At 35.3% G+C, this 26609-nt stretch overlaps 3 protein-coding genes across 7 annotated transcripts in view; 1 reads left to right on the forward strand and 2 right to left on the reverse strand.

Annotated features, from left to right (window-relative positions):
* Positions 1–18097, forward strand: part of LOC129794243 (serine/threonine-protein kinase ATM) — a 32526-nt gene extending 14429 nt beyond the window's left edge. Inside the window, exons 14-17 of one of the 2 annotated variants that reach the window (XR_008751009.1) lie at positions 1452–2586; positions 2665–3273; positions 4335–4833; positions 17249–18097. Coding sequence is in view for 1 of the 2 variants with exons in the window: in XM_055834945.1 (XP_055690920.1) it covers positions 1452–2586; positions 2665–3273; positions 4335–4777 (2187 nt within the window). In the remaining variant the exon portion in view is untranslated. Of the gene's footprint in view, positions 1–1451; positions 2587–2664; positions 3274–4334; positions 8410–17248 lie in introns of those variants that run through there. The other variant, XM_055834945.1, reaches the window with a different exon arrangement.
* On the reverse strand, positions 4835–13452 carry LOC129794244 (mucin-2-like). 3 transcript variants are annotated; one of them, XM_055834946.1, is made up of 6 exons: positions 13217–13452; positions 12223–12492; positions 8416–8486; positions 7799–8343; positions 5612–7407; positions 4835–5542 (listed from the first exon to the last, which is right to left on the reverse strand). In XM_055834946.1, the coding sequence occupies exons 2-6, from the start codon at positions 12254–12256 to the stop codon at positions 5055–5057; spliced, it is 2934 nt and encodes a 977-aa protein (XP_055690921.1). In that variant the 5' UTR covers positions 12257–12492; positions 13217–13452; the 3' UTR covers positions 4835–5054. The 3 variants fall into 3 exon arrangements, with proteins under 3 accessions (XP_055690921.1, XP_055690922.1, XP_055690924.1); XM_055834947.1 differs by having other exon boundaries at positions 12223–12545; XM_055834949.1 differs by lacking the exons at positions 12223–12492; positions 13217–13452 and adding an exon at positions 11644–11731.
* Positions 18098–18319: 222 nt separating the features above from the next.
* LOC129794245 (protein bunched, class 2/F/G isoform) lies at positions 18320–26475 on the reverse strand. 2 transcript variants are annotated; one of them, XM_055834951.1, is made up of 4 exons: positions 25006–26475; positions 24266–24849; positions 19422–19473; positions 18320–19324 (listed from the first exon to the last, which is right to left on the reverse strand). In XM_055834951.1, exons 1-4 carry the CDS (start codon positions 25915–25917, stop codon positions 19109–19111), a joined length of 1764 nt encoding a protein of 587 aa, XP_055690926.1. In that variant the 5' UTR covers positions 25918–26475; the 3' UTR covers positions 18320–19108. The 2 variants fall into 2 exon arrangements, with proteins under 2 accessions (XP_055690926.1, XP_055690925.1); XM_055834950.1 differs by having other exon boundaries at positions 24266–24876; positions 25006–26469.
* Positions 26476–26609: the final 134 nt, after the last annotated feature.

Below are 26609 nucleotides of genomic sequence, written 5' to 3' on the forward strand. Positions count from 1 at the left end.
AACTATTTGGAAAATGCAATCACCGTGTTTTCTATGTGTACCCTCTAATCGTTGATTTCCCTACAGATTTCTTTACATTTTCCCCATTATATTTTCTTGAATTTCTCTTCCACATAAAATTTATGAATTAAATCTGATCTTTGGTTAAAAAGACTGAAGTAATTAGTGAAATGACATTTAGCAGAATATTTCAGTCCTTTTAACTGATTTTTTTACGAGCCAAATTGACAAAAGTTATTCAATGAAAAAATGATAGAAAAAGCAGATTTAAATATTCAAAATTATTGAAGTTATTTAGTCATATAGATATGAAACGGATTAAATCTTTTGATCAGAAAATTAGGATTTTGGCCAAAAAAAAAATTCTCCTTTTGGTCAAGAGAATGTTCCGTTTTGGTCAGGATTTTTATTTTATGGGGATTCATCATAAAATTGGCAAATCTGAATATTTTCTTCATATAAACATTCATTTAATTGTCGGCCCAGTAGAGCAGTGGCAAAGCAGACGGTCCCAGTGTCCGTTTGCTCTGTCCCTGGGAGGGTCGGCGGGTTCGAGGCTCGGTGGTGTTCGATTGGCTGTAATGCAGATATGAAAAAAGATCTCATTCGGTCGGGAATGCCCCCACTCGTTCCCACCAGTGCAATATTACAACGAGAGGCAACTCTTGAACTGATATTGACTGCTCTGCACCGTTGCTTGTGATAAAAACTTATGAATGAGGAATATTCCTAACACAAAGTCACAATGCAACAAAAATGCCTCTCTGAGGTTGACGTCAGGTCGGCAGCCGGTCATTAAAAATCAAAGCCAAAATTTGTGTGTGAGAAGCCAACCCCAGTAATGGGACAAATGGCTATGTGTGTTGTTGTTTGTTTGTTTATAAACATTCATTTAATTAGTACTTTTAGGCTTGAATTTATTTAGTTCTTTTTGTGTTTGAATTTGGAACTTTTTAAAGAAATTTCTTTGCAATCTGAGCCTTGCCTATCAGGACTAAAAAACCGAAAAATAGTTTTGGCTTGAATTTAGTACCTTTTAGACTTGAATTTAGTAATTTTAGGTTTAATTTAGTACTTTTGGGTTTCAATTTAGTACTTTTCGGGGTTTGAATTTAGTACTTTTCAGAGTTTGAATATAATACTTTTTATTCTTGGATTTAGTACCTAACTTATTATCTTCAATCTTAGCCTTCTAAGGCCTAGAAGCCAGAATAAATTTTTAGGCATCAATTTAGTACTTTTAGGCTTGAATTTAATGTATTTTGCGATTGAATTTAGAACTTTTTGGCTTAATTTTAGTACATTTTAAACTTCAATTTAGTTCTTTAGACGTGAATTTAGTACTTTAAGGTTTTTGCAGCTTAATCACCTTAAAATAACAATTATTTCCGTTAAGTTAGCAAAAGGGTTTTACACATGATGTTTCGTAAGTGTTTGAATGTTTATTTCAGTCAAAATTCCTGCTTGAAGATGCTCAAATGTGCATGAATTCTGGGTACACAGAACTAGCTAAGAAGCTATTCTCTTCGTTGATTAATGATGCGAAATATGCAACATTTCTCACTCGAATCACCGGACTGTGGACTTGTGGGGAATTTTTTGCTGAGAATATGGCTGAGGATCCAAATGTTATCTACCAGGATTACTTCATGAAGGCCAAAGATGAATTGGAGATTTACGAAGAGCAACTTTCCACCACTGATTTGCAGGCTATTGCAGAGGAGAGGATTAAAATTTACACAGCTATGGCGAAATTTGCAGATAAAATTTACACGGAAAGGGATAAATATGTGAATTCGAATGAGTATAAGGAGAAGTGTCATTGGATGAAGGTGACACAGAAGGAGGTGGAGAAGTTGGCAGCACAGAAGCCACCGAGTGAGGAATTGATGAAGGAATTGGGCATGAAGAGGATAGTTTTGATGAAAAATGGAAAATTGGATGAGTTGCAGATTAAGAATATTCATACAGATCGGAATAATTATTTGGCCATTGCGCTGGAGTTCTACAGCTACCTGGCGGCTCATGGGGACAATTCGGATGTCTTCATTTCGAGACTTGTGTCGCTGTGGTGCTCAAACCCGTCAAATAACGATGTTATGCGAATCCTGAAGAAGGGACTCGATGATGTGCCCAGCTACAAATTCCTCAAAGTCCTCCCACAGCTTGCATCACGTCTTGGGTATACTGATTTAGCATTTACGCGCCTCTTGGCACGATTGCTTCTACGTTGTTGCAAAGAGCATCCGTATCATTCGCTAAATCATCTAATGGCCCTCCAGAATGCCACGTACGACGCTCTTGATGCACACGAGGAGGAAAGTGGGAAATTGCTGCAAACCAATGCAAAGCAAATCATTGAGGAATTGAAGAGGGATAAGAAAATTCGAAGTATTATACGGGATTTGTACGATGTGAGCACGGCTCTGATTGATTTGGCCAACAAGGAGTGTGAGAAGAACGCATTTGGGAATATTAAATTGAGTCCAAATGAAAAGATCTTCACAATTGGCATCAGGAATCTCTTCCATCTCCCCATTGTGGATTTGCCCATTCGAAAGGATTGCCAATATACCAACATTACGCGTAAGTTTTCACATTTTCTTTTTAATTTTCTCAGAAAAAAAATCATTTAGATTTTGACGCGAAAAAAAAACATTTCAGACGTGACAAATTGGCCGGGAGAATACAGTCTAATGGGTGGAATTAATGCCCCAAAGCTCCTAAAGTGTCGTTGCTCCGATGGGCAGAGTCGAAGTATCATTCTCAAGGGGAATGATGATCTCCATCAGGATGCTCTGATGCAGCAGGTTTTCTTGTACATAAATGACATCTTCAGGGCTGAGCCGCACCTGCAGATGCTCCAAATTCGAACATACCGTATTATTCCGCTTACAAAGAGATCAGGATACATGGAATTCTGCGCCAATTCCATTCCACTCTCATCGTACCTGACCAAGGCACACAGTCGCTACAGACCACATGAAATATCCTTCAGTGAGGGACGGAAGATTGTGATGGATTACTCGCCTTGTGAGCCGAAGGAGAAGTTGGAGAAATTTTTGGAGCTATGTGAAAAAATCCGCCCAGTTTTTCACAATTACTTCATCGAGGAGTTTTCCAATCCGCGGGAGTGGTATGACAAGAGATTGACCTACATTAACACCGTGGCCTCAACGTCAATGGTGGGCTACATCCTGGGAATTGGAGATCGACATCTAAGCAATATTCTTTTGGATCAGAAGACAGCGCAAATTATTCACATTGATTTTGGTGAGTTTTATCAATTTAAAAAACTTTTTAAAGGGATTTAAAGGTTTAAAGATTTTTGTTCCTTTTGTTGTTTATTGTGTTAAAAATTTAGGTAATTGAGTTAAAACTTATAAGTTTGAAATGAAATATATAAATCGCCCGTTAGAATTTTTTAAAGTTAAAATTCAAACGTAAGAAGAATATTTGAATAATTGAATAAAAATGGTTTAAAAATCTATCGCTAGAAAGGTGAGTTATAAGCGCTAGAAATTGAGTTAAAAATCAAATGTTAAAAATTTATTGGTGAGTTAAAAAATCAATTGAGTTTTGAATTGAAAGTTGATGAATTTGTGGCTAAAATATCGTTACAAATTCAGAGATATGTATAAAAATCAATATAAGAAATCTATTGAGTTAAAAACATTCATAAAAAAATATTATGAGTTAAAAATTATTCGTTGGTTTATTGAATTAAAATTCAAACGGTAGAAATGTAATGAGTTAGAAAACTTTAAAAAATCGAGTTAAAAATCAAAGACTTCAAAATTTTTAAATTAAAAATGAAGTTAAAAATTTGGTTATAAATCTATCGTTAGAAATTCATTAAGACACAATAGTTAAATAAAAGATTAAAGAAAAACTTTTTTTGAGTTAAAAAATCAAATAATAGAAAATTGAACTGAAAAACTTACCCAAAAATGAGTTAGAAGCTCAATGCTTAAACATTTTCTAATTCATTAAACATTAACTTTTAATTTTTAAGTTTAAATTTTTATCAAATGCTTCTAAGGGTTTTTATTGAAAAAAAAATTAAAACGTTAGAAAACGATTTAAAAAATCTTCTTTTGAGTTAAAAAATCAAATAATAGAAAATTAACTCAAAATACTTTAGATCATTGATTTAAAAATGAAACGTTAGAAGTTTATCAAGTTGAAAACCGAACGTTAGAAATTTATTAATTAAAAATACAATTTTAAGTCAAAAAAAATTTTTTTATGTAAAAATCTTCCAAACTTTCATTAAGACCTTAAAGCTTTAATTTTTCCATAAAATAGTTTTTAAAATAATTGACCTTTTATAGGTATTTCTTTCGAGAGGGGCCTAATACAACGCACCCCGGAACTTGTGCCGTTCCGCTTGACGCGCGACATGGTGTCAGCCATGGGTTTCTTGGGTACAGACGGTGTCTTCCGTCGTTCGTGCGAAATGACGATGGAGGTATTGCGGGAAAATCAAGCAACAATTAACACAATTCTCGAGGTACTTCTCTATGATCCTCTATGCAATTGGAGCACGAGCCAACAGCCCGCGATTGATGCATCGGCAAATGGGAGTATCCATGTGAGTGAGCAGAAAAATGCATCAGCAGCACGGGCACTGTTTCGAGTTAATGAGAAGCTCAGTGGTCGCGAATCCAATACCACCGTCCATTCGGTCAGCACTCAAGTGGAGAGGCTCATTCAGCAAGCTATAAATCCAGCAAATCTCTCGCGAATGTTCCATGGTTGGAGTGCCTTTTACTGATGCAGAAAAACGCCAGCGCGCAAAACAGCTCTCAGTGGGAATGGGAAACAGATCAAGTAAGATTAATTTCTTTTTTTTTCTTCATAATTATTTCTTCTTTTTTTTTTTTAATATTCTTGTCTTTCCTTTTTTTTCATTATTACTTTTCATTCAACAAAATAATTTGAGATGCGAATTCTCTTTGTTTATAGAGACAAGATAAGATTTTTTTTTACAACATGGGAAATTAAATTTGCGCTAGTTCTTTTTTTATTGTTGTTGTTGTTATTGCATAAAATCAGTCAAATTTGGGAAAGAATGCCTCAATGGGTAGAATGGGGTCGTCTGTGGCGATCGTAAAGTATTCCGGTATTCGTCGATTCTTGTTGTTGCTATTCACACTCTTGGCTGTCTTCTCGGTTGAGATTTCGTTGATGAGATTGGAGTTGAGCATGGATTCAGTTGTCTTGGTCGTTTGATGGGCATACGGACGGTATGAGTGGTCGTTTTTTGCAATTTTCATAATTGACGTCTCGAGTTTGTGCTCAGTTGTTGTGTCAATTTTGATGTTTTCAGGCGATGTTGGTTCATCAACACGATGTCTCTGCTTCGTACTACCTGCCTTCTCTTGAGTACTCTGGAAGCGACGATTTGTATTTGATCGCGTCAATGTTTCTGCCTCTGTTGTCGATGAGGTTGATGTTGATGGTCTCTGATGCCGAAAATCAAGACGACTTGCTCCGCGACGTGTTGGATATGCCGTTGATGGTCCACGAGAAACGGAACCTTTTGAAAAAAAAAATGTAATTTGTTAGAAAATAAATAAAAGAAATTTAAAAAAATAGTAAAACTAACCTTCAGTTGTGGGTTTCGTGAATGATGATCGAGTAAAGTTGTTGTTTCTTGTTGGATGGAATCTCTTTGTCGTTGACACGGTTGTTGTTGTGCTGGATTCAGTTGATGAAGTTTTCTCCTCACTCGCCTCTGTTGTCGTTGTAGATGGTCGTGTTGGGAGCCTCTTTCGCGTAAATTTGGGTGTTGTTGCAATTTCCGAAGGTTGATTTGTTGTTGTTGATGTTGATAAGTTGCTAAGATAGTAGCTGCTGTTCTTCAAACTCAATCTCGGTCTACTGATTGAATTGTATTTGGCAATTGGTTTGAGTGTTGATGCACTCTGTGTTGCAGCTGACGTTGTTGATATCGTCGTTGTTGTTGTTGTGCTATTGATGGCATCTTCCGTTGATGAGCGCACCGTTGTGGGGGAAACTTGATCCAGAATCTCCGTGACAACTGTTGTGGGAATTTCCGTGGGTTCTGCAGTTGTTGTTGTCGTTGAATCAACTTTAGGTCTCTGCCGGAAACGTGCAGAATGTTTGGTTGTTGATACAATTTCATTAGCCTCCGTGGTGACGTTCTTTTCAATTTTTACGGACTCTTTAGTTGATTCTTTTGCGAATTTTTCATTCCAATTTGGATCGTTGAAGGTGCTCTTGAAGCGATTGCCGCCGGGCTTCCTACGGCGAGGCTTTAGCTTCGATCGGGGTGTTGTTGCTTCGTAAACGGTGATTGTGGATGATGATGATGGGTATTTGATGTATTTGTAGAAATGAGTATGGGGCTCCGGGGCAATTGTAGTCACGTCAACGGTGTCTTCAATAACAGGCTTTATGAGTTCAGTTGTTGTGTCAAAGAGATCCTTAAAATCGAGCGTGTTGCGCGTTGGCGTAGTCCCCGTGACGGCATCTTCAATTGTGAAGAATGTATGACTCCCACTAAATTGAGGCTTCCGCAGATGGATGCTACCATAGCTAGTTGGGGTTGGTAGGAAAGGTATCATCGGGGGGAAAGATGTTCCCGATGGATCCTTTATTTCGTTGAATTTAAAGTGTGTCGGGGAGAGTTTCTGTGCAGATGACATCATTGTCGTGGGAACTGTTGGTAGGAGCGGATACTTCCGGGATGGTGTTGTGAAATCCATAAAATTACTCGGCTGGAAGGAGAATCGCGTGAGATCCTGAAGGGGTGACTTTGAAATGTTGTATTTCTTCAAAAGTTCAATTGGTCGGAAGTTTTGTTCTCCACTTATATCAACGGATGACACACTTGAGGGAATTTGCGGTAAACCCTCCATGATTTGAATGATATTCCGATGCCGATTGAGTTCATTGAGAACATCTGTGGACTTTAGTGTTGGTTTGGTGTCCTTAATGACGGCATTCTCCCTCAGAATTGGCGTAAAAGGTCCATCTTCGAAGATGTGACCTTTAGTCTTATTTTCCTTCTCAAACTTTACATCACCACGCGGTGGAACTTCACTAGGGCTGAGCTTTTGCTGCTGCTGCTGCTGCTGATGTTTCTGCTCCTGATATGGCTTCTTTGGGGCCACATTGTTGATTATCTTCGACACTGGAGGCACATTTTTCGTATGCTTGACGAAATTTGAGGCCACAATGTGATTCTTGTAGACGTTCGGCGTTAAAATGGGCACTGTGAGCTTCTCGAGGATATTCGAATAGGCTCCATATGGTTGCTTATGATTCGTTGCAAGTGCAAGATGAGCTTGGAGCTTATTGAGGACAGGATGGGGTTTCAGTGTTGTTTTGCCTTGAAATGTTGCCGCTTGTGCTGCCGGCATCACTACAGGTGTATCTCTGGGGATGCGTGTCCACGGGTTTGCGTGTCATACGGAGAAGATAGAATGAAGTGAAGAAAAAAAATGCAAGAAGTTAATGCAACCGAATCGGATTCAAATGAAAGTTTTTTTTTCTCTCAATGAGATCAAAGGGTTGTCAACTACACAGTTTGATTTAAAATAGTTTATAAAGGGCTGATGGAATACACTACACCATAAGGGCTTCTTTTAACGCGAGAGAGAGAATGGAAGGTTTATAGAAAAAAATTCTAAAACATTTACAAAGAATTTTCTTCTAAAGTTTCTTCAAAATAGATTAAATTTTTAAATAAATAATAAAATAATGTAGTTGAATGCCCCTTTGATACACCTAATATTGCATCTATAAAGTTATTGTAGTATATAATCACCTGAATATCAATGAACTCGGACTTGCAGAAAGCAGAGGAATGTAGCTGTAGTGGGTGATTGTGGGACTCATTGCGACAGATGGGACCACATTGGGAACTTTGGGTGTTGATGGGTGCACAATGGGTAGATGGTGGTCGATCTCACTGAGATAGACGGGTTTGTTGTTGAAGTAGGACGACACGGGGGTGAGACCGGATGTGGTGACCGTGTACTTGGGTGTAAATGTCTTCAGGGGGATATCATTGAAGATTGCCGCACGTAATTTAGGACTAGATGCATTTGCGCCAAAAATGGAGTAGGGATTCCTATTTTGGCTGTACTGCGCCTGAAGATCCTTCATTTTGGCATTGAGTAGCTGGGCGTTGTAGTGAGCGATTTGCAGTAATTGCGCTGTATTGGCTTTTGCGAGGGTTGGTATGGAAATAAATTGCGTTGCCTGTGGCTTATGGACAGATTGGGCTGCCTGAAGATTCGGAACAGCTTGGACGGGTTGAACGGCCGCCTGAACAGCTTGAATGGGGAAATGAACAGGACGCCAGGCCATCTAAAAAATACATATAAATCGAATCATTTAAACTAATTTTCATTCGATCCTAAAAAAAAAGAAAAATCTTACGGATAAATTGATGGATCTCGCTGTTGAGTCTTCAGAACAAGTTAAGTCAAAATTAATCACCACGAAGAGGCCTAAAATAATCAAAGATTCCAAAAAATAAATTTAAGGAAAATCAGAGAGTTTCAACTACATTATCTAAAAAAAAGCTAAATCACTCAAGAAGAAATTTATAGCTCTTCGGTGAGGAAGTTCTTCAATATAATTAATTTTTCTAAAATGTTGTTCAATTACATGATTACATCTATATAATAAAGAAAGGATTTCGTTCCTGTACAGCTATGCATTTCTACACCGTTGGTCCGATCGTGATGAAATTTGGTACAGAGACTACTGATACCAGGCGGTTTTTACCAACGGCATTCATTTTCCCCCCAGAGCCCCCCTTCTCATAGCCCTCATATAAAATTCATGCTTTTTTGACTACTTTTTGAATTTGGCGCCTTAAATGTTGTGTGAAATTCACTTTTTCTCTTTGAAATATCTGTTGGAGATTTTGCATGGCCCATCTATATAATAAAGAAAGGATTTCGTTCCTGTACAGCTATGCATTTCTACACCGTTGGTCCGATCGTGATGAAATTTGGTACAGAGACTACTGATACCAGGCGGTTTTTACCAACGGCATTCATTTTCCCCCCAGAGCCCCCCTTCTCATAGCCCTCATATAAAATTCATGCTTTTTTGACTACTTTTTGAATTTGGCGCCTTAAATGTTGTGTGAAATTCACTTTTTCTCTTTGAAATATCTGTTGGAGATTTTGCATGGCCCATCTATATAATAAAGAAAGGATTTCGTTCCTGTACAGCTATGCATTTCTACACCGTTGGTCCGATCGTGATGAAATTTGGTACAGAGACTACTGATACCAGGCGGTTTTTACCAACGGCATTCATTTTCCCCCCAGAGCCCCCCTTCTCATAGCCCTCATATAAAATTCATGCTTTTTTGACTACTTTTTGAATTTGGCGCCTTAAATGTTGTGTGAAATTCACTTTTTCTCTTTGAAATATCTGTTGGAGATTTTGCATGGCCCATCTATATAATAAAGAAAGGATTTCGTTCCTGTACAGCTATGCATTTCTACACCGTTGGTCCGATCGTGATGAAATTTGGTACAGAGACTACTGATACCAGGCGGTTTTTACCAACGGCATTCATTTTCCCCCCAGAGCCCCCCTTCTCATAGCCCTCATATAAAATTCATGCTTTTTTGACTACTTTTTGAATTTGGCGCCTTAAATGTTGTGTGAAATTCACTTTTTCTCTTTGAAATATCTGTTGGAGATTTTGCATGGCCCATCTATATAATAAAGAAAGGATTTCGTTCCTGTACAGCTATGCATTTCTACACCGTTGGTCCGATCGTGATGAAATTTGGTACAGAGACTACTGATACCAGGCGATTTTTACTAACGAATAATTTTTCTATTGGACCTTTTTCATCTCAATTATTTTCTCCATCTAAAATTTGCGCGAAGCGCAACAAATCCCCGCGAAGCGGGGCGAGGTAAATTGGAGCGAAGCGACAATTTACCTCGTCTATTAATACACTGCTGAATAATCTCGCGGTTAATCGCAAAAAATGGAAATATTTTGCACCTTCTTTGTTACAAGTTGCAGTAGAGGTTTTATTTCTCTGTTTTTTTTTTCTTTAATATTTAAACAGACATTCATCTATTTTATTTAGAAAGTCATAAATTAACATGAATTTCAATTATTTTATGGTTCTCTAAGCATTTATGAAATTCATCTCAAAGTGCAAACACGAAATGTTTTTTTTTAATCAATGTTGAGAGATTTTTTCCCCTCAAAAAATTCTTTTTTTTTATCGAAGAAAAAAAAATTATTTAAAGAATGTTTTTGTGTGTGTGTGTTTATCAACTCTATTGATACAATATTACTTTCACCGGAAAATTTGCAATTCAATCTTGAAGAAGCAAAACTTATAAATATTGCATTAGAAGTCTTTTCTTCTCTGTATGGTATAGTAAAGAAATCAAAAATGTTGAAGTTGATAGATAAATTCAATGGAATAATTTAGAGTTTGTAATTTATCACCCAATGCGGTTTTAATGCTAATTTTAAATCATTAACATCCTCTATTTATCAGTGAAATAGCTTCTTAAATTACAGGGGCGGACGCAGAAAAAAATTTTGGGGGGGGTTAAGAAGTTTGAGATTTTTTTTTAAGTTAAAAATTTAAAAAAAAACCTTTTTTAGACTACTTCTTTTTAAATTTCTCTGGGACCGGACATCATTTCGACATCCACACAGCCAAATAAAAAAAACTATACCCATCAAAAACTGCAGAAATCTTCAGAAAAAATCTTAACTTTTATATTAAAAAAAAATAGAGATCAACTAACAAAATCCAGATCGTATGCGCCAAAAATAAGATTTTTTTCGGCCGTCCGTCCGTCCGGCCCTCCATATTGAATCACCCCAAAAATTTTGTTTTCGCTAAATCTCTGCCCCTGTAATAGCTAAAAATCTGAAATTTTTATATGTTGGGCCATCAAAGCCTTTCCAACGATACCTCATTTTCGAAAATCAGTCAATCCGTTTAGTCAATATGGCCACCACCATTTTTCATCGAAAATCGACCATAACTCGAAAACGGCTTGACCGATTTTGATCTACCCGGGGTCAAATGAAAGCTCTCAACAAACCCTAAAACTATCTAGAACACTCGAAGTTTTAAAACTGACCGCTAGAGGGCCAAAAGTTAAAAAGAAATTTTAGATGAGTTTCGATGAATATCTCGAAAACGCCATTATCGATTTGCTTCATTTTTGATATATTATAGCCTACTATAACAGCGTTCTAGTTTTCCCTCACAAGAGGCATTTGATTTCAGTTCGGGGGGGGTTCTGACCCCCAAAACCCCCCCCTTGGATCCGCGCCTGTTAAATTACAATAAAAAAAATCTTTTCACAATATCCAATAAGCTTGCAAAATTAGCCAGATAATTCGAATTTTTATTAATTTTTGTGCAGCTTTCAGACAAATTTTTGATTGATTTTTAATTAAAAAAAAATCTTTTCATTATATTGAAATTCTTCGATAGAATAAAAGAAAAGTCATTTAATCACTTTCAATAAAATTCTTCATTTTGCTTTATAATTTCTTGTGAGAATGAATTGAGGAAAGATTTTTATGAATGAAGTTTTGCATTGGAATTTCTCACTGTTTTTTGTGCAAAAATAAATCCATTATTGTTGGCACACCTTTTGTTGAATAAATTTAATCCAGAAGAGTCTTGCAGCACAGCCTTATCCCACAGAAAGCCAAGAAGTTTTTACTTCTAAAGGTATTAAATTTTTGCGGAATTGAATTTTTATTTAATGACTCACATTTAAAGGAGTTTATTCATTTTTAAGGGTTCTCATAATATGGGAAATTTTACTCTTTCGCGTCCACTAAAGTCATGCACTGCCCAATGAAACACGTTAAATTAAATCGAAATAAATAAAATCATAAAAGAAAAAGAACATTTTATAAATGTTGATGAAAGCGACGAAATTAAAAGAAAAATTATTAACAAATTATCCTGCGTAAAAATTAATTGAAAATTCTCTTCCAATGCAAGAAGAATCTAAAGTTTTCTTTGTCTCTAGCTTAATTTTAGACAGGCTGTACTGCAAAACTCCACTGTATACTTAATTAAAACATTAATTTTTTCCTAAAGCAATTTCCTCTCTATCAGTTTTAATTTAAATTCAATCACAATTTCTTCTCTGGGAGAATTTCTTTCAGTAGAAATGTTATAGATTTCAGTTAAAATGAAAAATTCACACACAACTCACCCCAAATCACAAAATTCAACAATTTGGTATTCATTGTTGGGAAAAGAGAGTGGGAAATATTGAAAAGTTATTAATTTAATTTTCTTCTTTTGATCACTAAAATCCTCCTCAAGTCACTTTAAATCACTGAATTGGTGTTTATTTTTTGCAGAAAGAGAGAATGTTTATTGCTCTTGAGGAAAATTGTATTTAATCACATAATTGAGCACAAATTGTCTCTTTTTCTTCCTTTTTTTGTGCTGATGTTGTATCTTCTTCCTCTAAAATGCGCTAAGTTGCGCAGAAAACGGGAACACACAATTGCATTGAGATAACAAAAAACTCTGAAAATTTAATTTTTTGAGGATGATTTTTCTTTTCTTTCACGAGTAGATTGAGGGAGGTTTTCGTTGTTGTAAAGAACACTTTTTTTTTAATGAAATTAAGTGTAAAGAAATGCACTTTTTTTTAATTTACGCGCTAAAAATTAGTGTCACAGGTCAGTTGAGATAAGAGTCTCTTTGCGCGCACGAGTCACAAGTACGAGAGTTTGGTGTTGGTGGAAGTTTACTTTTTTTTTGCGTTATGATGTAGCATAAAAAGCAGGACAGCAGCTAGCATAAACTTCCCACATGTTTTGCATTTGAGACACGGAACTTCATTGCACAGATTTAAATTTAATTGTTGTGTTTGGATGGCATGAAGAGAAGTTTTGCACGTCACACGACAAATTTCTATTGCACTGATTTTATTATTTTAAATATTGATTCAAAAAGAAAAATATTTTCACACTATCTCCGGGTTTTGTCCACAAAAGGGCTCACTGGGGGCTTTCCTATTGATTTTATTTTTAAGTTTGGTTTTGTGCTATAAATTTCACATGGACGTGACAAAAATGCACGATTATTGGTGAAAAGAGTCTTTTTGTTTGGGGACACACGATAGTGATGAATTTCTTCGGATTTGCTGAATGATTTGTTGTTTTTTTTTGGAGAGAAAGAAAAGAGTGGTGAACCTTCTTTCTTCGCTGCTGCCAGCGAAACTTAACTGTTTCTGAGACAAGTACTCAAATCATACTAATGCGTTTACTGGTGCTGGAATTCTTCGGTACCCACCTGTGAGCTTTCAGCTGCACATCTCGCTCTCTTCTCAATAACATACCGATAGATTGCATCTATGTCTTGATTCGCATGTAGATGGGATTATGTTTGTATTATGTACATTGAATATGGTAGATCACAGATTGTAAATACCTACAGTTGCCTCTCGATTTTCATTCACCTGTATTCGCATATGCGATGATGATGAAAAACTAACATCACAAAACAACTCGAACAAATACTCACAAAACACTTTATTCGCAAAGACGATGGACTTGACGATGGATAGGTAATTTTATGATAATCTCATGCAGAATCCCTCGAGAGATTATTTTTTTTTATTCCTCTTTTCTTTCACCTTCATTACCGCACCAATCACTTCCTCAATCCCATTCATAATGAAAGAATTTCTAACGTTTTACTCTCCAGAACGTTCTTCATCTTCCCATTGTACAAAAGGAATGTTTTCATTCATAAAAATCCAAACCGTCCCATACAGAGAGTGAGGGGGGTCACAAGAGCACACTGAGAGAGAGAGAAAGACTCTTAATTGAGCATTTGGGGGATTTAGTATTAATACAACACAAACAATTTGAATGTGAGAGAATATTGTATAAATTTAAATTAAGCACAAAAGTCAAGTTCATGAGTAAAAATAAATACACGCACAATGTAGGGTAACGGATGTTAAATTACGGCTTAACGCACTTTCTCACTAGAATTATGCTTATTTTTTTAACAAGACATCTAACATCTTGATTAGTGGTGGGAATTTTTTTTTAAATATGTAAGTTCTTGCAGAACAGAAGCTACAGTGAAGATTTATTTCTTTCTGTATTTATTCTTAAGAAGAAAAGAAAGAAAAATTCTAACGTTTAAATTTCTTTAAAAAAAATATGATTAGGAGAATTTTTGTGTTTAATTGTAAATGAATTGCTGAATAATTCGTATAGGGGAGGATAAGGCAATTCGGACTTCTAAGATGTCTAAGAAAGAGAATATCTAATAAAAAAAAATCAAGTAAATTCTTAAAGGAGTTTTTTTTATAAATATAAGCCGTAGGAAACATTTAAGGGAACAATCGGGACACTAATAATCTTATGAATTGATAGGACTGACGACCGAGTAATTTATTAATTTTTAAAGTTAGATTTTCAGTCGGAATATTGTGTTTTCAAGAATTTTATTTATTTATTTATTTGATTAAATTAAAAAAAAAACATAAGAAAAGGTGAATCATTTTATCTTGAAGAGAATCAAAAAAGTTAAAGAAATCATTAAAGAAACTCCCCATTTTTTTCACAGAAACTATATAGAAAAAAGCTCGCAAAGATTGTCAAAAAATGCAAAAAATGCGTTGTCAAAATTCTGACCAAAATCAGAGCTTTAGAATTTTTAATCTTGCGAAGAATTGAAAAAGAATATATAATTGCCAAATAAACTTCCAATTTTTCCATAAGAATCATTTGAAAAAAAAAAACCTGCATAGATTTACTTAAAAATGCAAACAATGACGTCACAATTACCTGTATTTCTGATCTTTCATTTCATGAAACATAAAAATTTGTTATTAAAACTCCCGATAAAGTTTTATCGTGAATGTTTCACGTGCTTAATGGGATATAGAACATAACTGTGACGTCATTTTTTGTATTTTTAGCAAAATTTTGTCGTTCTTTTCTCAGCTAATTCAAAAGGAAATTTTTTTAGCGATTTCTTATTCAACCTTATTATGCTAAATTACGAATAGAGAAGACACTAATAATGCATTTTCAGATGAAACATTAACTATCGTCGATTGAAAGCAATAAGCAGAGCTTTTTCGGTGAAAGTCGAGCTATGCAGCAACGTGCAAAAAATTACAGAATTTGCAGATTTTATTGATGAAAGAGAGATGTAAGAAAAATTTATTACAAAATATATATGTGGTGTAGTGAGATTCTCATAGTCCGTATGGGAAATACAGTTTATCGCATCAATGTTTAATTCACTTCTTTAGGAGTTTTATTTCAATTTCTTTTTCTCTCATCACACGTTGAGAAGAAAAATTTCTGTATTCCATGAGATTCTTTAAGAACGAGTAAAAGACACGATCTATTTTTTGTCACTTTTTTGGGATGGAATTAAAGCTGATGAGAGATTTATATAACCATCAAAATTGCCATACAATAGCCCCATAAGAGATGGAGAAGAGAACTTTCTTGTCCTCTTTTTTTTAAACTATTTTCTGTGAATTTCATAATTTTTCTTAATGATTTCGTTCGCTCTCAAAAATTAACTTACCGGATGCGGAAAATCCACTAAAAGCATGACAGATAATTTGTTTTAGGCACCAAATCTCATTTAATGACGCTCGATTGAGCTCCCAAATTATGCTTCTTTTTTTTTCGCTCAGCTCCTCCCAAATACAAATACAAACCCAATCAATTCTTTCACCCAAATTGCCAATTTTTTTTCCTATAATTCACACAAAAAACATACAAAATCAAAGAGAAAAAAACGCGCGAGATTTCCTCAATACAATGAGAGAAAATCTTTCTTTATGCTCTCTGTGGAATGTTCTGTTTTTTTTTTTGGAGGTTTCTTTGGAGTAAAAAATCACCTTTTTTTATCTATTAAATTTTCAATTAATCACTTTGTTAGCCACACAATGAGAGATTTAAACAGATTGGGGGAAATTAATTGAAAAATGAAGATTAATGACCTCAAAATGACGCGCATTTTGTTGAATTTCTTTTCTTTAAGCTAAATTCCAATGAATTTTTGGCGCAATTTTAAAGAAAGGGTTGATTTGTGAGACTTTGACGATTTTTTTTAGTGAATCATTCTATTGTCTATAGTTTTAGGGAAAAACAATAGTTCTCACATACGTTCATTAATCAATATTTCATTCCAATCTTTACCAATTCATTGAACACGACCTCCGTTGGGTAAATATAACCTTTCCACGCTTTCCACGAAGTCCTTTTGGTTGACCTTGGGTGCTAATTTAATGGTGGTAGGTATAGGTTAGCATTGCCATGGGGGTTTGCCTTAACCTCCCCCACTTCTGTGCCACAGTGTGTCGAAGAGTTTTGTACAAAAATAATTATGGAAAATGCATTCATGCAATAATTAATTATTAGACCATATCCTCTCTTTCACTCCCAGCATCTTTTCGCGCGCGCGGTCTTGTTTGAATGTGATCCGTGAAGCAGGGAGAAATTCCAATTGGAAATATATTTGTGCAGTGATTTCAAATAAAATAAAATAAAATCAATTTCATCGGTGGATGCGAAAAGAAATGGAATCAACCTATGTCGCGATTGAGCACTCACACGTGTACGGATTGGAATCGATAGTTCCTTCAACTCTGAGCCTTCTTCTTCCGTGCTGGGGAGTCCACCTTGATTGTACATTTATTTTCCTGCTCCGTGAATTACTTATTGGGGGGCTTTTGTGTGGGATTGATGGATTTTTCTTTTCAAACGATGACTGATAGTCTCTGTTTATGGATGATTAAATTTATTTATCGTTTTTTTTTTCTATTTACAAGATCACACTTTTCTGATTTTTTTCTCCTGTTTGGGTTTACTGTTCCTCTTTAAATTTATTCCTTAGGGGGTTGGGCTTTTCCACTGAATCTCATTGGTTTTTAATTCTTTTAGCTGTTTTTTTTTCTTTTCTTTTTTTTTGTATTTTGCAAAAAAGCACAACCCCCACAATAAGAGAATCTAAATCATTCACATTTTTTTTCCATTCAGCTCTTCTCTATCACTTCTCACGTTTATTTTCCATTCTTTGTTGCTGAATCTATTTATTTTTTTTATGAATAAGTTATACACATAAAATATATTTTATTTTTTTTAAAGTTTTTTTTTATTCTTCTTTCATTCTCTCGTGACGATTAAATTGTATAATTTACTTTGTTAAATTTATTTTTTGAATTTTCTTTCTTCCCATTGCAGATTTTACAAGTTTAATTATGCAAAATTTGCAATGATATTGAGGTGGGGAGAGAAAAGAAATGGCTTCCTTTTTCCGCGAAGACATGGAGAGGATCGGATCTTAGGCGCAAAAGGACAATAAAAGCAAAAGCCAGACGTGGATGATTGACGCACAAAATGGAATTTCTTCTGCAGAGTTGTTTTCTTCCCATAATTCAGTAAACACTGTTTTTTTTTTTAATTATTGTTTAAAATAAAAATTCTTGATTTTAACAACTACGTCACAGCGATTCTTTTTAATATTCTGATTTTTTATTTATTGCTTTGGCTGCCAAGAAAAAATAATTATTAATTAATTGTCTTGATTGGAAGATTTTTTTTTATGAAAATAAAAAATAAAATTAATGGAATCTTGAATCTTTAACGCGCAATCTTTATTGGAAAAGTTTTAATTAGGAATTTTTACTTTTAACCCTTGAGGATAGATTAACATTCTGTATAGAATAAGGGAAAATTAAGAATATTTCCGGGGGAAATTATCAAAAGAACATTTTTGAGGTTTTAAAGATCTTTAAGAGAATTAAATATTGTTAAAATTGATTTCAAATTGATTGATTTTTTTCCCTCAATTTGAAAATTTTTACGTCATGATAAAATCTTCCAAAACTTTCCAAATAAAATATTTTTTCCTGAAAATTCATCAATGTAAAGAAAAAGCAGCCAAAGAAATATGTTGTTATTGAAAACTGACGTGGATTTATAACTGAGAGTGAGTTTGGACGCATTAACCTCCTTGGAACGTCAGCCAAGGATCTGTGGGTCACTTCAAGTAGAGTCCAAACTAATCCTTATGAAAGATTTGTAAGAAAAATTTTTTAAAAAAAAATTCCAGCCCTTGAAAGAGACGCATAGAAGCGTCGAAAGCTCTGGCTAAAATTGTATAGGGATTGTAAGGATTTCAGAGGTTTATCTACAGCTCCTTATGGCATACTCTTGCGGAAGGACAAATTAGTCCTACTCACCCTCAGTATTAAATGTAAAAAAAAAGTATTTCAGAGAGGACAAAAAACACAAGATAGGAAAAGAAACAAATTAATTTTGCACACTATTTTGGTGTGTGTTCAACTATCATTATTTTATCCTTAATTCCTACATAATATGCTACACATGCTCATTATATACAACATAATTCCTATAAATTTTTCACTGCGTCCCTCACACACTTTCTTTACAACTTTTTTCCCCGCAAATCTCGCATTTATCTTCCTCCTTTTTTTTTGACTTATTTCCTTGTCAGCCCAATTTACACAACAAAAAAATATATAATAAACATTAAATAAGTATTACATTTTCTTAATTACAATGCAAAAAAAAAAACAAGTATAATATAATTTACAAAATTATTGACTCGATATTTGAAAAAAAAAAGACGTGTTTTCTCATTCACAGAAATATGTAATATAAACAACGTAGTGGACAGATTAGTCAATAATAGCCACTAAATAATAAAATTAAAAAAATGGCAAACATTGATAACGTTTTGTTTGTGATTTTGCTTGCATTTTCATCTCATTTCTATATTTAAATATTTTTTATTATACTAAATTCTTGCGACACTTGTTCTCTATTGGGATGTTCTTATCAGTTTTCATCAATTTTCTATCTCATCAAAGACTTGTATGTCTTGTTATTTAAATTTAAATATTGTTTCTTTTTAAAAATGAAAATTAAGAGAAAAGAAAGAAAAAATGATAACAAGGTTCTTTAGCGGGTGTGATTGTTCTTTTTTTTTTAATCGTAGCACTTTAAAATTGATTTTTTTAATTTAAATTTTAAACAAAAAATATTTCTTGTTGTCAAACGTGCGTGTTTTTTTTACACTTACGAAGCAGATCCATTTCCTGTATTTGACGCTTGAACTTTTCCCGATGCAAGTGTCGCAGACAATTGCGAGAGGGTTTCTTGCGTTGCATTTGCCTTAAGTATTGTATTCTCCACCTCAAGTTGATTTATTCGATCCATTAGTTCGGCTATTTTTTCCTTTAACACCTCCACCTCTTCACGCACAGCAAACATCAGATGAGACTTTACCAGATCCTTTAAAAAGATCCCAAAAAAATTGTCATTTTAGCATTTTTTATTAACTTTTTTTTTATTTGGTGAATTTCCTTCTTCATTTTGACCACCAACTTACCATTGCTTGCTCAATTTTGTTGTCTATAGCCACAGCACTCGTTCCTGACGCACTGAAAAGAAAAAAAATTGAAGAGAATATTCAATTAAAAATTTGCCATTCACGCTTCAAAGAAAATTCCTTGATTTCTTTGGTTTGCTTTGCAAGAAAAAAAAATGGGGCTCATTGTGAGACAATGCCTCAAGGAAGTCCCTGGAAATTACGTACAACAACCATCCCAGGGCTTCCCAGGGCATGCTCCACACAACCCTCCATAAAAATTCTATCCATGAAAACTTTTGCAAAAAAAAAAGCTTTCCTCGTCAATTTCACAAACAAACTCACTTTCTTTCTCACACAGAAAATATCCCCCCAAAGCATTTAAGGCACTTTTTAGACAAGCTTATGGGGATGCAAATGAATAAATTCCACACAAGGATCCGTCCGTCGTGCGAAGAGATGCCATTTCTTGCCTCAATCGATCCACATTCTCTCACATACAATCGGGTACAAAACCTTTTTCCCATTCACACTCTCTTTCTCCCTCTCTTGCATACTTCCTATTGTTGTCTTCCTTTCTTGCTTAATTTTCCCCATGCCAAAGGGGAGCCCCTCTCGCATGTTCTTCTGTGCATTTGGGAATTTATTTTGTGTATAGTCAAAAAACATCCCAAAAGGTCTCCCTCGCACACATTTTCCCCGCCAAAATCAAACATCAGCTGCGTCTTTTTCCCCCGCATTTTCACCATGACTTTTCCACCCCGTCAAGAGAGAGAAAACGGAGTAAAAGTGATGGAAAATTCGTGACTCATGCGCATTTTAACGTGTCCTCTGCACTCACTATAAATTTTCAAACGTGTACACCTCTTTTTTTTTAACAGATCACAAATATCAATCGATAGATGGCAAAAAAAATCTTCATTCAATACCTATTCATTCAAATGCGGGCAAAATTGTATAAATTTATTCCTTCTATATAAACAAAACTTCTTCTCTTCTCTGTATGTAAATTAAAAATGCAAAAATATCTTCTCCAAAAATATATTTAACTGAGAGAAGCAACAGAAATTCCCAAGAAAACATTAATTGATCAATTCAAAGAATTAATTTTCATAATATACTAATTTACATCTTTCAAATTGGAATGAAACGAGAAGTTGTTGAATGTTGGATTTATTTTTGGATTATCTCCTTAGTAAGATTTTATAATTTGCAAATCATTTTGGAATTCTTATTTAAAGGAAAATTGTTTATTAATTTTTTCCCTTAAAGGGATAGTTTATAAAAAAACTTATAATTTGAGAGAAGATTCGGCGTAATCTTTTAGAGAATTGAAAATATAATCAATGACGTCACAATTGTGTTCAATGTCTCTTTGAATACTTGAAACATTCTCGTTGATGTTTCATCGTAATGTTTCATTATTTTAACTTGGATATTTCTGAAACATTTTTGAAACTTCTTTATCATTGTAGAATTCTGGAAAAGTGTTTTAATAATATCTTTATCAAAACTCATTAACCCTTTCGCGGTCTTTGGATCATACGTAAAAACAAAAGTGAAACATTAGATTTTTTCATTAAATGTTAGTAAAAAAAAATTAGAATTACCCTTTTGCGTCTTCGTGAAACATAGAAACGTTGAAACTTGCGCTATTTTTATCACGACATTTATTCTATGGATCCTCTCATACATAATTTCTCATTTAGTTATTTTAGCCCTATTAACGTAAATTTAACGCATTTCTAACTTAGAAAAGCAATATTAAATTCATTAAAATTCAAGCAAACAAAATATTACACGTTTGTGTCTGCGTATGACCCAAAAAAACGCAAAAGGGTTAATTGTTTTTCAATGATATGTTTAGTTTACAAAGAAGTTACCAACAAATACGTTCGGACATAGAAATATTCTCTGACAATATCCGCAGAATAAATAATATCGTAAAATCATTCAATGTTTCATGCGGTCGCGAAAGGATTAACAAAACATCAGGTAGGAATGTTTCATGACACGAAACAAAATTTTGATGTCATTTTTTTAACATTTTTATTTTAGACTAAACTGATGAATTTTTCGCAGCAAATTCTAGTGGAAAATTGTACAAAAATCTGTTGTATTATACAAAGACTCATTAATAGGATCATTTGTGAAAAGAAAACAACCCAGAGGTCTTCAAAGGGTTAAAAAAATAAGAGGTCAAAACGTTTAGTTTCGAAATAAAAATTCTATAAATTAAATTTTAATAATTAAAGAAAAGGTAAATTTTTTTTTAAAAGAAATTCCTCAAACTGTTAGAAACATATCCCTATTATTTCGATTGATTCACCCCTAAAGTGTACCGTCAAATGGGGTGTCTTTATGGGGTTCTTTTGTGTTGGATTTCAATCTTTAATTTATTCCAACATTCCTCATCCTTTAGCTGAAAATTTTGAGCAAATAGATCAAAAACACAACATAAAAAAATAAAAGATTTTCAAAAGAATTTCTGTTGTAAACGGTGAAAACAATAACAAAAAAAAAAATGCGGAATTCACGAAGCAATAAAACATGTAATACATAGAGATAGAAAATGGGGCATTAATTCAAAACATCGTGTGCGATAAAAGAACGAAGACGTCATTAAATATTTGAGAGTAGGTTTATCATTGAATCATCATGTGTGTGGATTTCCACTGAATCCAACTCATTTTACGCCTCACTGCTGATAATACTACACATAGCCAACAATATGAATTAGTTTCCATTGAAGAAATAAAAGCTCGTTGAATGTGGCTCTTTAAGAGTCTACCTTCCCCATCCACCCTTTTTGTTTTGTTTTAATTGACTTTATAAGTAATTAATCAAACCCATTCTTATTTGCAATTGCATTAAATGGACACTGACATATCTTTATGAGAAGATTCCACAACAAAATAGGAAGAGGAAGAAAATGAATTTGTAGAGAGATCTCTCATCAACTCAATATGGGTTTGCTTTTGCAATATTCAAGGGCATTTTGGTACAAAAAGATGGAAAACAATCAATCCTAATTGCCCCGAGATGATGAGACAATGTTGCCCCCCGATGACAAAGTGAACAAATTGATCATTTTGATACACCGAAGGAAGCTCATTGATAGTAGAAATTTCTGTCGTCACAAATATTTTTCTTTTAGAAGAACATTTCAATTACATATTTTAAATATATTTGGTAGCCAATTGAGATGATTTGTTAGACCGCGGCATTGTCCCTCATCTTACGCGCTCTCGCCACGTTCTGCAGTACTAAATATATTGTGTAATCGATAGACAGACAGTGTTTATAAATATTGTGCTCTAGTGTTGTATGAGAAAATAACAAAAAGAAGTCTCTCTGTCATTTGTGTTCCCCTCATTTGCGCGCCTCTGTTGCTCACCACGAAGGTCATTTTGTGGCATAAACGAGAAGGAGGAAATGTTTTACTTTTAACTTTTTTTTTCACGTAAACTTCTTTCTTTAAACAGAAATCTCTCCATGCGATCAATTAAAATAATGTTGCTAAAAATACAATTTTTAAAATAAGAAGTAATATGTCGTTACTATACCCCCTTTGCAACGTGATAATAGACCCTAAAAAAACTACTACAAATAAATAAATTGCAAATGCCATTGTCATGTACGATGTACAAAATATTAAATTGGAGTTAATTGAAGAAATCCTCCATATATGATTGTGAGTGGGAAGATTTTCCATTCACAGCAATTTAATTCCTCAATTACGAATTTAATAATAAAATGCCTTCACACCTCATATAAATCGCCTCTTCCATCCATTTAATATAGATTTTAAAAATTTGCCATACACCGGAAAGACCGCACGAATGGACAAGAAATTTTTTCTTCTCTCATAGTGAAATGTTTCTTTTACGTTGTTTAAAAAAAAACTAAACATTCCCACGCCTTTCACCTTGAAAAATTTCTTAATTTGGCGCATTAATTTGAAACAAAAAAAAAGTTATGTTTAAATCAATATTCCTCCGGCAGCATTAAAGACACATGCCCGCTATAAAGTAACATTTAAGTTTGATTCAAGCAAGACAAGGGGCTTAACATAACAGAAAAATTAGTACCTTTGGGGAAAATTTAGTTTCTATGTGTTTGAAATTAAAATTTCAAAATTGCGTACCAAGGAATGGTGTGTCTAAAAGCCCCTAAAGTTTAAGCTAATGAGGTTTTCCTTTCAATGTCAAAAAAATTATTTTTTTAGGGAAAAATCACAGAAGACGTCAAACGTTAGAAAATAGTTGTCAATCAGTGGAAAAAAATCAAAACTTCAAAAGAATGAAAAACTTAAAAAAATAAATGTCAGGTAATAGAAAAGAAACGTCAGACGTTAGAAAATAGTTGTCAATTAGTAGAAAAAATGGTCAAATAACTAGAAAAGGAATATCAAACATTAAGAAAGTAGCGTCATTTGTTAGTAAAGAAATGTCAAAAATGTTATTAAATCGAATGCAACAATCATTTATATTGTTAAGGACACTAAATCTTTATAACTTTCGAATTCTATTAGTCGTTTCTTTTAAATCAATTTATGTTTCTTTTATTTCACTTTTTAATTAAATATTATTTTATTATTTTCTCCTTTGTCTACAAAAATAGAAAGATAAAACTTTAGAAAATGCTACTCTTTGTAAAAAATCAAGCCCAAAAGATCATATATAAACCACTAATCTCTGTTGCTGCTCAAATGAAAAAAAAAGCTTTGTAAATGTACCTCATTATTCGTTATGACAAACCCCTCACAATCATTCTCACGCAAATTCAAAAATTTAAAAAAAAATTAATAAAACCCTTTAATTTGTGGATAAGTTCAACAAAAGGAGTTTGAGAGATGAACTTACCTTTCACTCTCGTCATTGGGGGTAGTCTCATCGGGATTTGCCGGCGTGGCCCCACCTAAATGCTGCTGCTCCGGCGACATTTCCACCTCTGTGGCCACGTCGGGTGTCATTTCCGGCGACACGACGCTCACAGTGGGTGAATTAACGCCACTGGATGTGGAGACACAATTACTATCCACCACCTCTGTGGCGACTACTCGATCGCATGCAATTGGCGGCTCATCGGCTACACCCTCCTTGACTTTCTCCACCTCCGGATGGTGCTGACTAGATGGGAGTTCGGCTGTTGCCACTGAACGCGCCTCATCGCTCCTTCGTACCTTTGGCGAAGTACTGTGATGCTGTTGCTGGCCACTGATGCTGTGACTTAAGCTGGCCAGACTCGCTTCGAGTCCTGCTGTATCGTGGAAGTTGAGATTCGCAGGTAGTGTGGCACCCTGTGTGTACTCCTGCGTCGAAGTATGTCGTTGCCCTGAGCTCAGTGCTTGTTTGTAATACTGAGCGGGCTGTGTTTGTCCCTGATGCCGTGGCATAGTTGTCATCTTTGGGGGGCGCTTACTTGCAGATGCAATAACTTCCTGCATCTGCAAATTGATGGACAAAAGGTTTTTCTTCAAATAACGTCAATGGGAGGGAAGAAAAGAAACAACAAAAAATTAAAAGGAGATTTTTTTGGAGTTCTTTATGGTCTCTTTGAAAGCTTTAAAGGAAAATCAATACAAGGTGAGAGAGAAAATTACCTGATGCGATGGCATACTCTGGGCTGTGTAGTTTGAAGCTGTGGTAGTGGCCACAACGGGGGCTGTGGTGGTGACTTCTGGAAGCGCATCCGTAGCGGGCACAGGAGCCGCTGTGGAGTTGTAGAAGACCGCCGGTGCTGTCTGTCCGGGAAGTATGTTATTCACCTTGGCGGCGGTGTCGTCTGTGCCATCGAGTGCCCCCTCCGAGGACGTCGTAGTCTGCTGGAGTGTTGTATGATCCAGATAATCCATGCACATCCATCGCCCACGCTTGAAGGGTTCGGTGCTCTCAATTTTGACCACCTTGAAGCGTTCATTGCGCTGATGACCCTCCTTGTCCACGTCGCAATTCTGCTTTGCATTCCCCACAATATTTATGCCAGCATCCGTGAGACTCACATGGACATCCGTAAGGGTGGCCGTGCCATTGAGTTCGGGTGAAACAATAGCGAGGCCGTATTGGGAACTCGTTGGGATTACAGGTGCCGTCCCGAGGGCATTTGAGCTGTAGAAGACATCCTCCTTGGAGAAGCTGGTGTCCTCGGAGAAGCTCGGTGTCTCATTCCCGTGATCCGTAACGCGACTATTGTCATCCGTGTGACTGTGCGATTCATCGAGATCATCGGCACTATCCTCGCCATTGTCGGCACTTGTGCGGGTGCCAACGGTGACGGATGTAATCTGGAAGGAGGATGCCTTTGGCTTACGCCCTAGACTCGGTGCAGCACCACCTGTATTCGTCGTCGTTTGTCCACCACGACCATCTGTGGACATTCCCTTTGTTCCTCCTCCATCATTGATACGCCTCCCCGGAAGGGGTTCCACTTTCGCAGCTTCCGGATGACCTTTTGGCACACCGTGCTGCTTCTGCTGCTTCACGGGACCACTAGCTGTGTCTGCCATCTTCAGCATGATATTACCATTGCCGTGTGGTGACTCAGTAACACAACAAATAATTTCTTTCACCCCGAAATTCTCGTCACTTTCCACACTTTTGCATTATTTTATTTTCCTTCCTGCAAACTTTTTTTTTCTCTCTCCTCAACTTCGTCCCTCCTCCACCGCCCCAGACACCCGAAATGCGCGTGAAAATCAAGCTGTGGACAAGGTGATGCACCTTCCGCGCCCTGTGGCACTTCCGCCCGCGACGAAAATTGCAAAAGATCACAGCTGTGCGACTGTGTAGTTGGCAAAAAAAGTGGAGATGAAGAATTTTTTCGATATTTACACCATCTTTTCCACTCTTTTTTTCCGCGATTCAAATGGCACGATTTTCACCCCAAAACTCACGACAAACTCACGTAAATTGCAACACACAATGCACTGCAGCACTCAAGGGTACAATTTCTCACGCAGAAGGACTAGTTTTTCACTGATTTTTGGAGATGTGAAAATAATTTCTTAATTGCGAAGAGAATCTGATTTTCTTATTTTGACGGAACGGGAGACAGCAGCGCCAGTGTTTGCAAACTTTTACTACTTTCTGCATTAGTTTGTCCCTGAATATGCGATTTGATTTATTCATTTTTGAGAATTTCTGTGCAAAAACTTTGCAGAATTTTCTTGTAAAAGTTCTTTGAAAAATATCATGTAAAATAATCTTA

The sequence above is a fragment of the Lutzomyia longipalpis genome, chromosome 3, assembly GCF_024334085.1.
Source record: "Lutzomyia longipalpis isolate SR_M1_2022 chromosome 3, ASM2433408v1".
NCBI lineage: Eukaryota > Metazoa > Arthropoda > Insecta > Diptera > Psychodidae > Lutzomyia > Lutzomyia longipalpis.

What these genes read in the sequence shown, in the direction of transcription:
- LOC129794244 (XM_055834946.1), bottom strand. Translation starts at nt 12,256, where the DNA reads ATGAATACCAAATTGTTGAATTTTGTGATTTGGG. An exon ending in CGAGATCCATCAATTTATCC is followed by an intron (nt 8,344 to 8,415) that starts GTAAGATTTTTC and finishes TGTATTTTTTAG; the next exon opens with ATGGCCTGGCGTCCTGTTCA. An exon ending in CCGAGTTCATTGATATTCAG is followed by an intron (nt 7,408 to 7,798) that starts GTGATTATATAC and finishes ACGCATCCCCAG; the next exon opens with AGATACACCTGTAGTGATGC.
- LOC129794245 (XM_055834950.1), bottom strand. Translation starts at nt 25,917, where the DNA reads ATGCTGAAGATGGCAGACACAGCTAGTGGTCCCGTGAAGCAGCAGAAG. An exon ending in AGAGTATGCCATCGCATCAG is followed by an intron (nt 24,877 to 25,005) that starts GTAATTTTCTCT and finishes CGTTATTTGAAG; the next exon opens with AAAAACCTTTTGTCCATCAA. An exon ending in CCCAATGACGAGAGTGAAAG is followed by an intron (nt 19,474 to 24,265) that starts GTAAGTTCATCT and finishes TTTTCTTTTCAG; the next exon opens with TGCGTCAGGAACGAGTGCTG.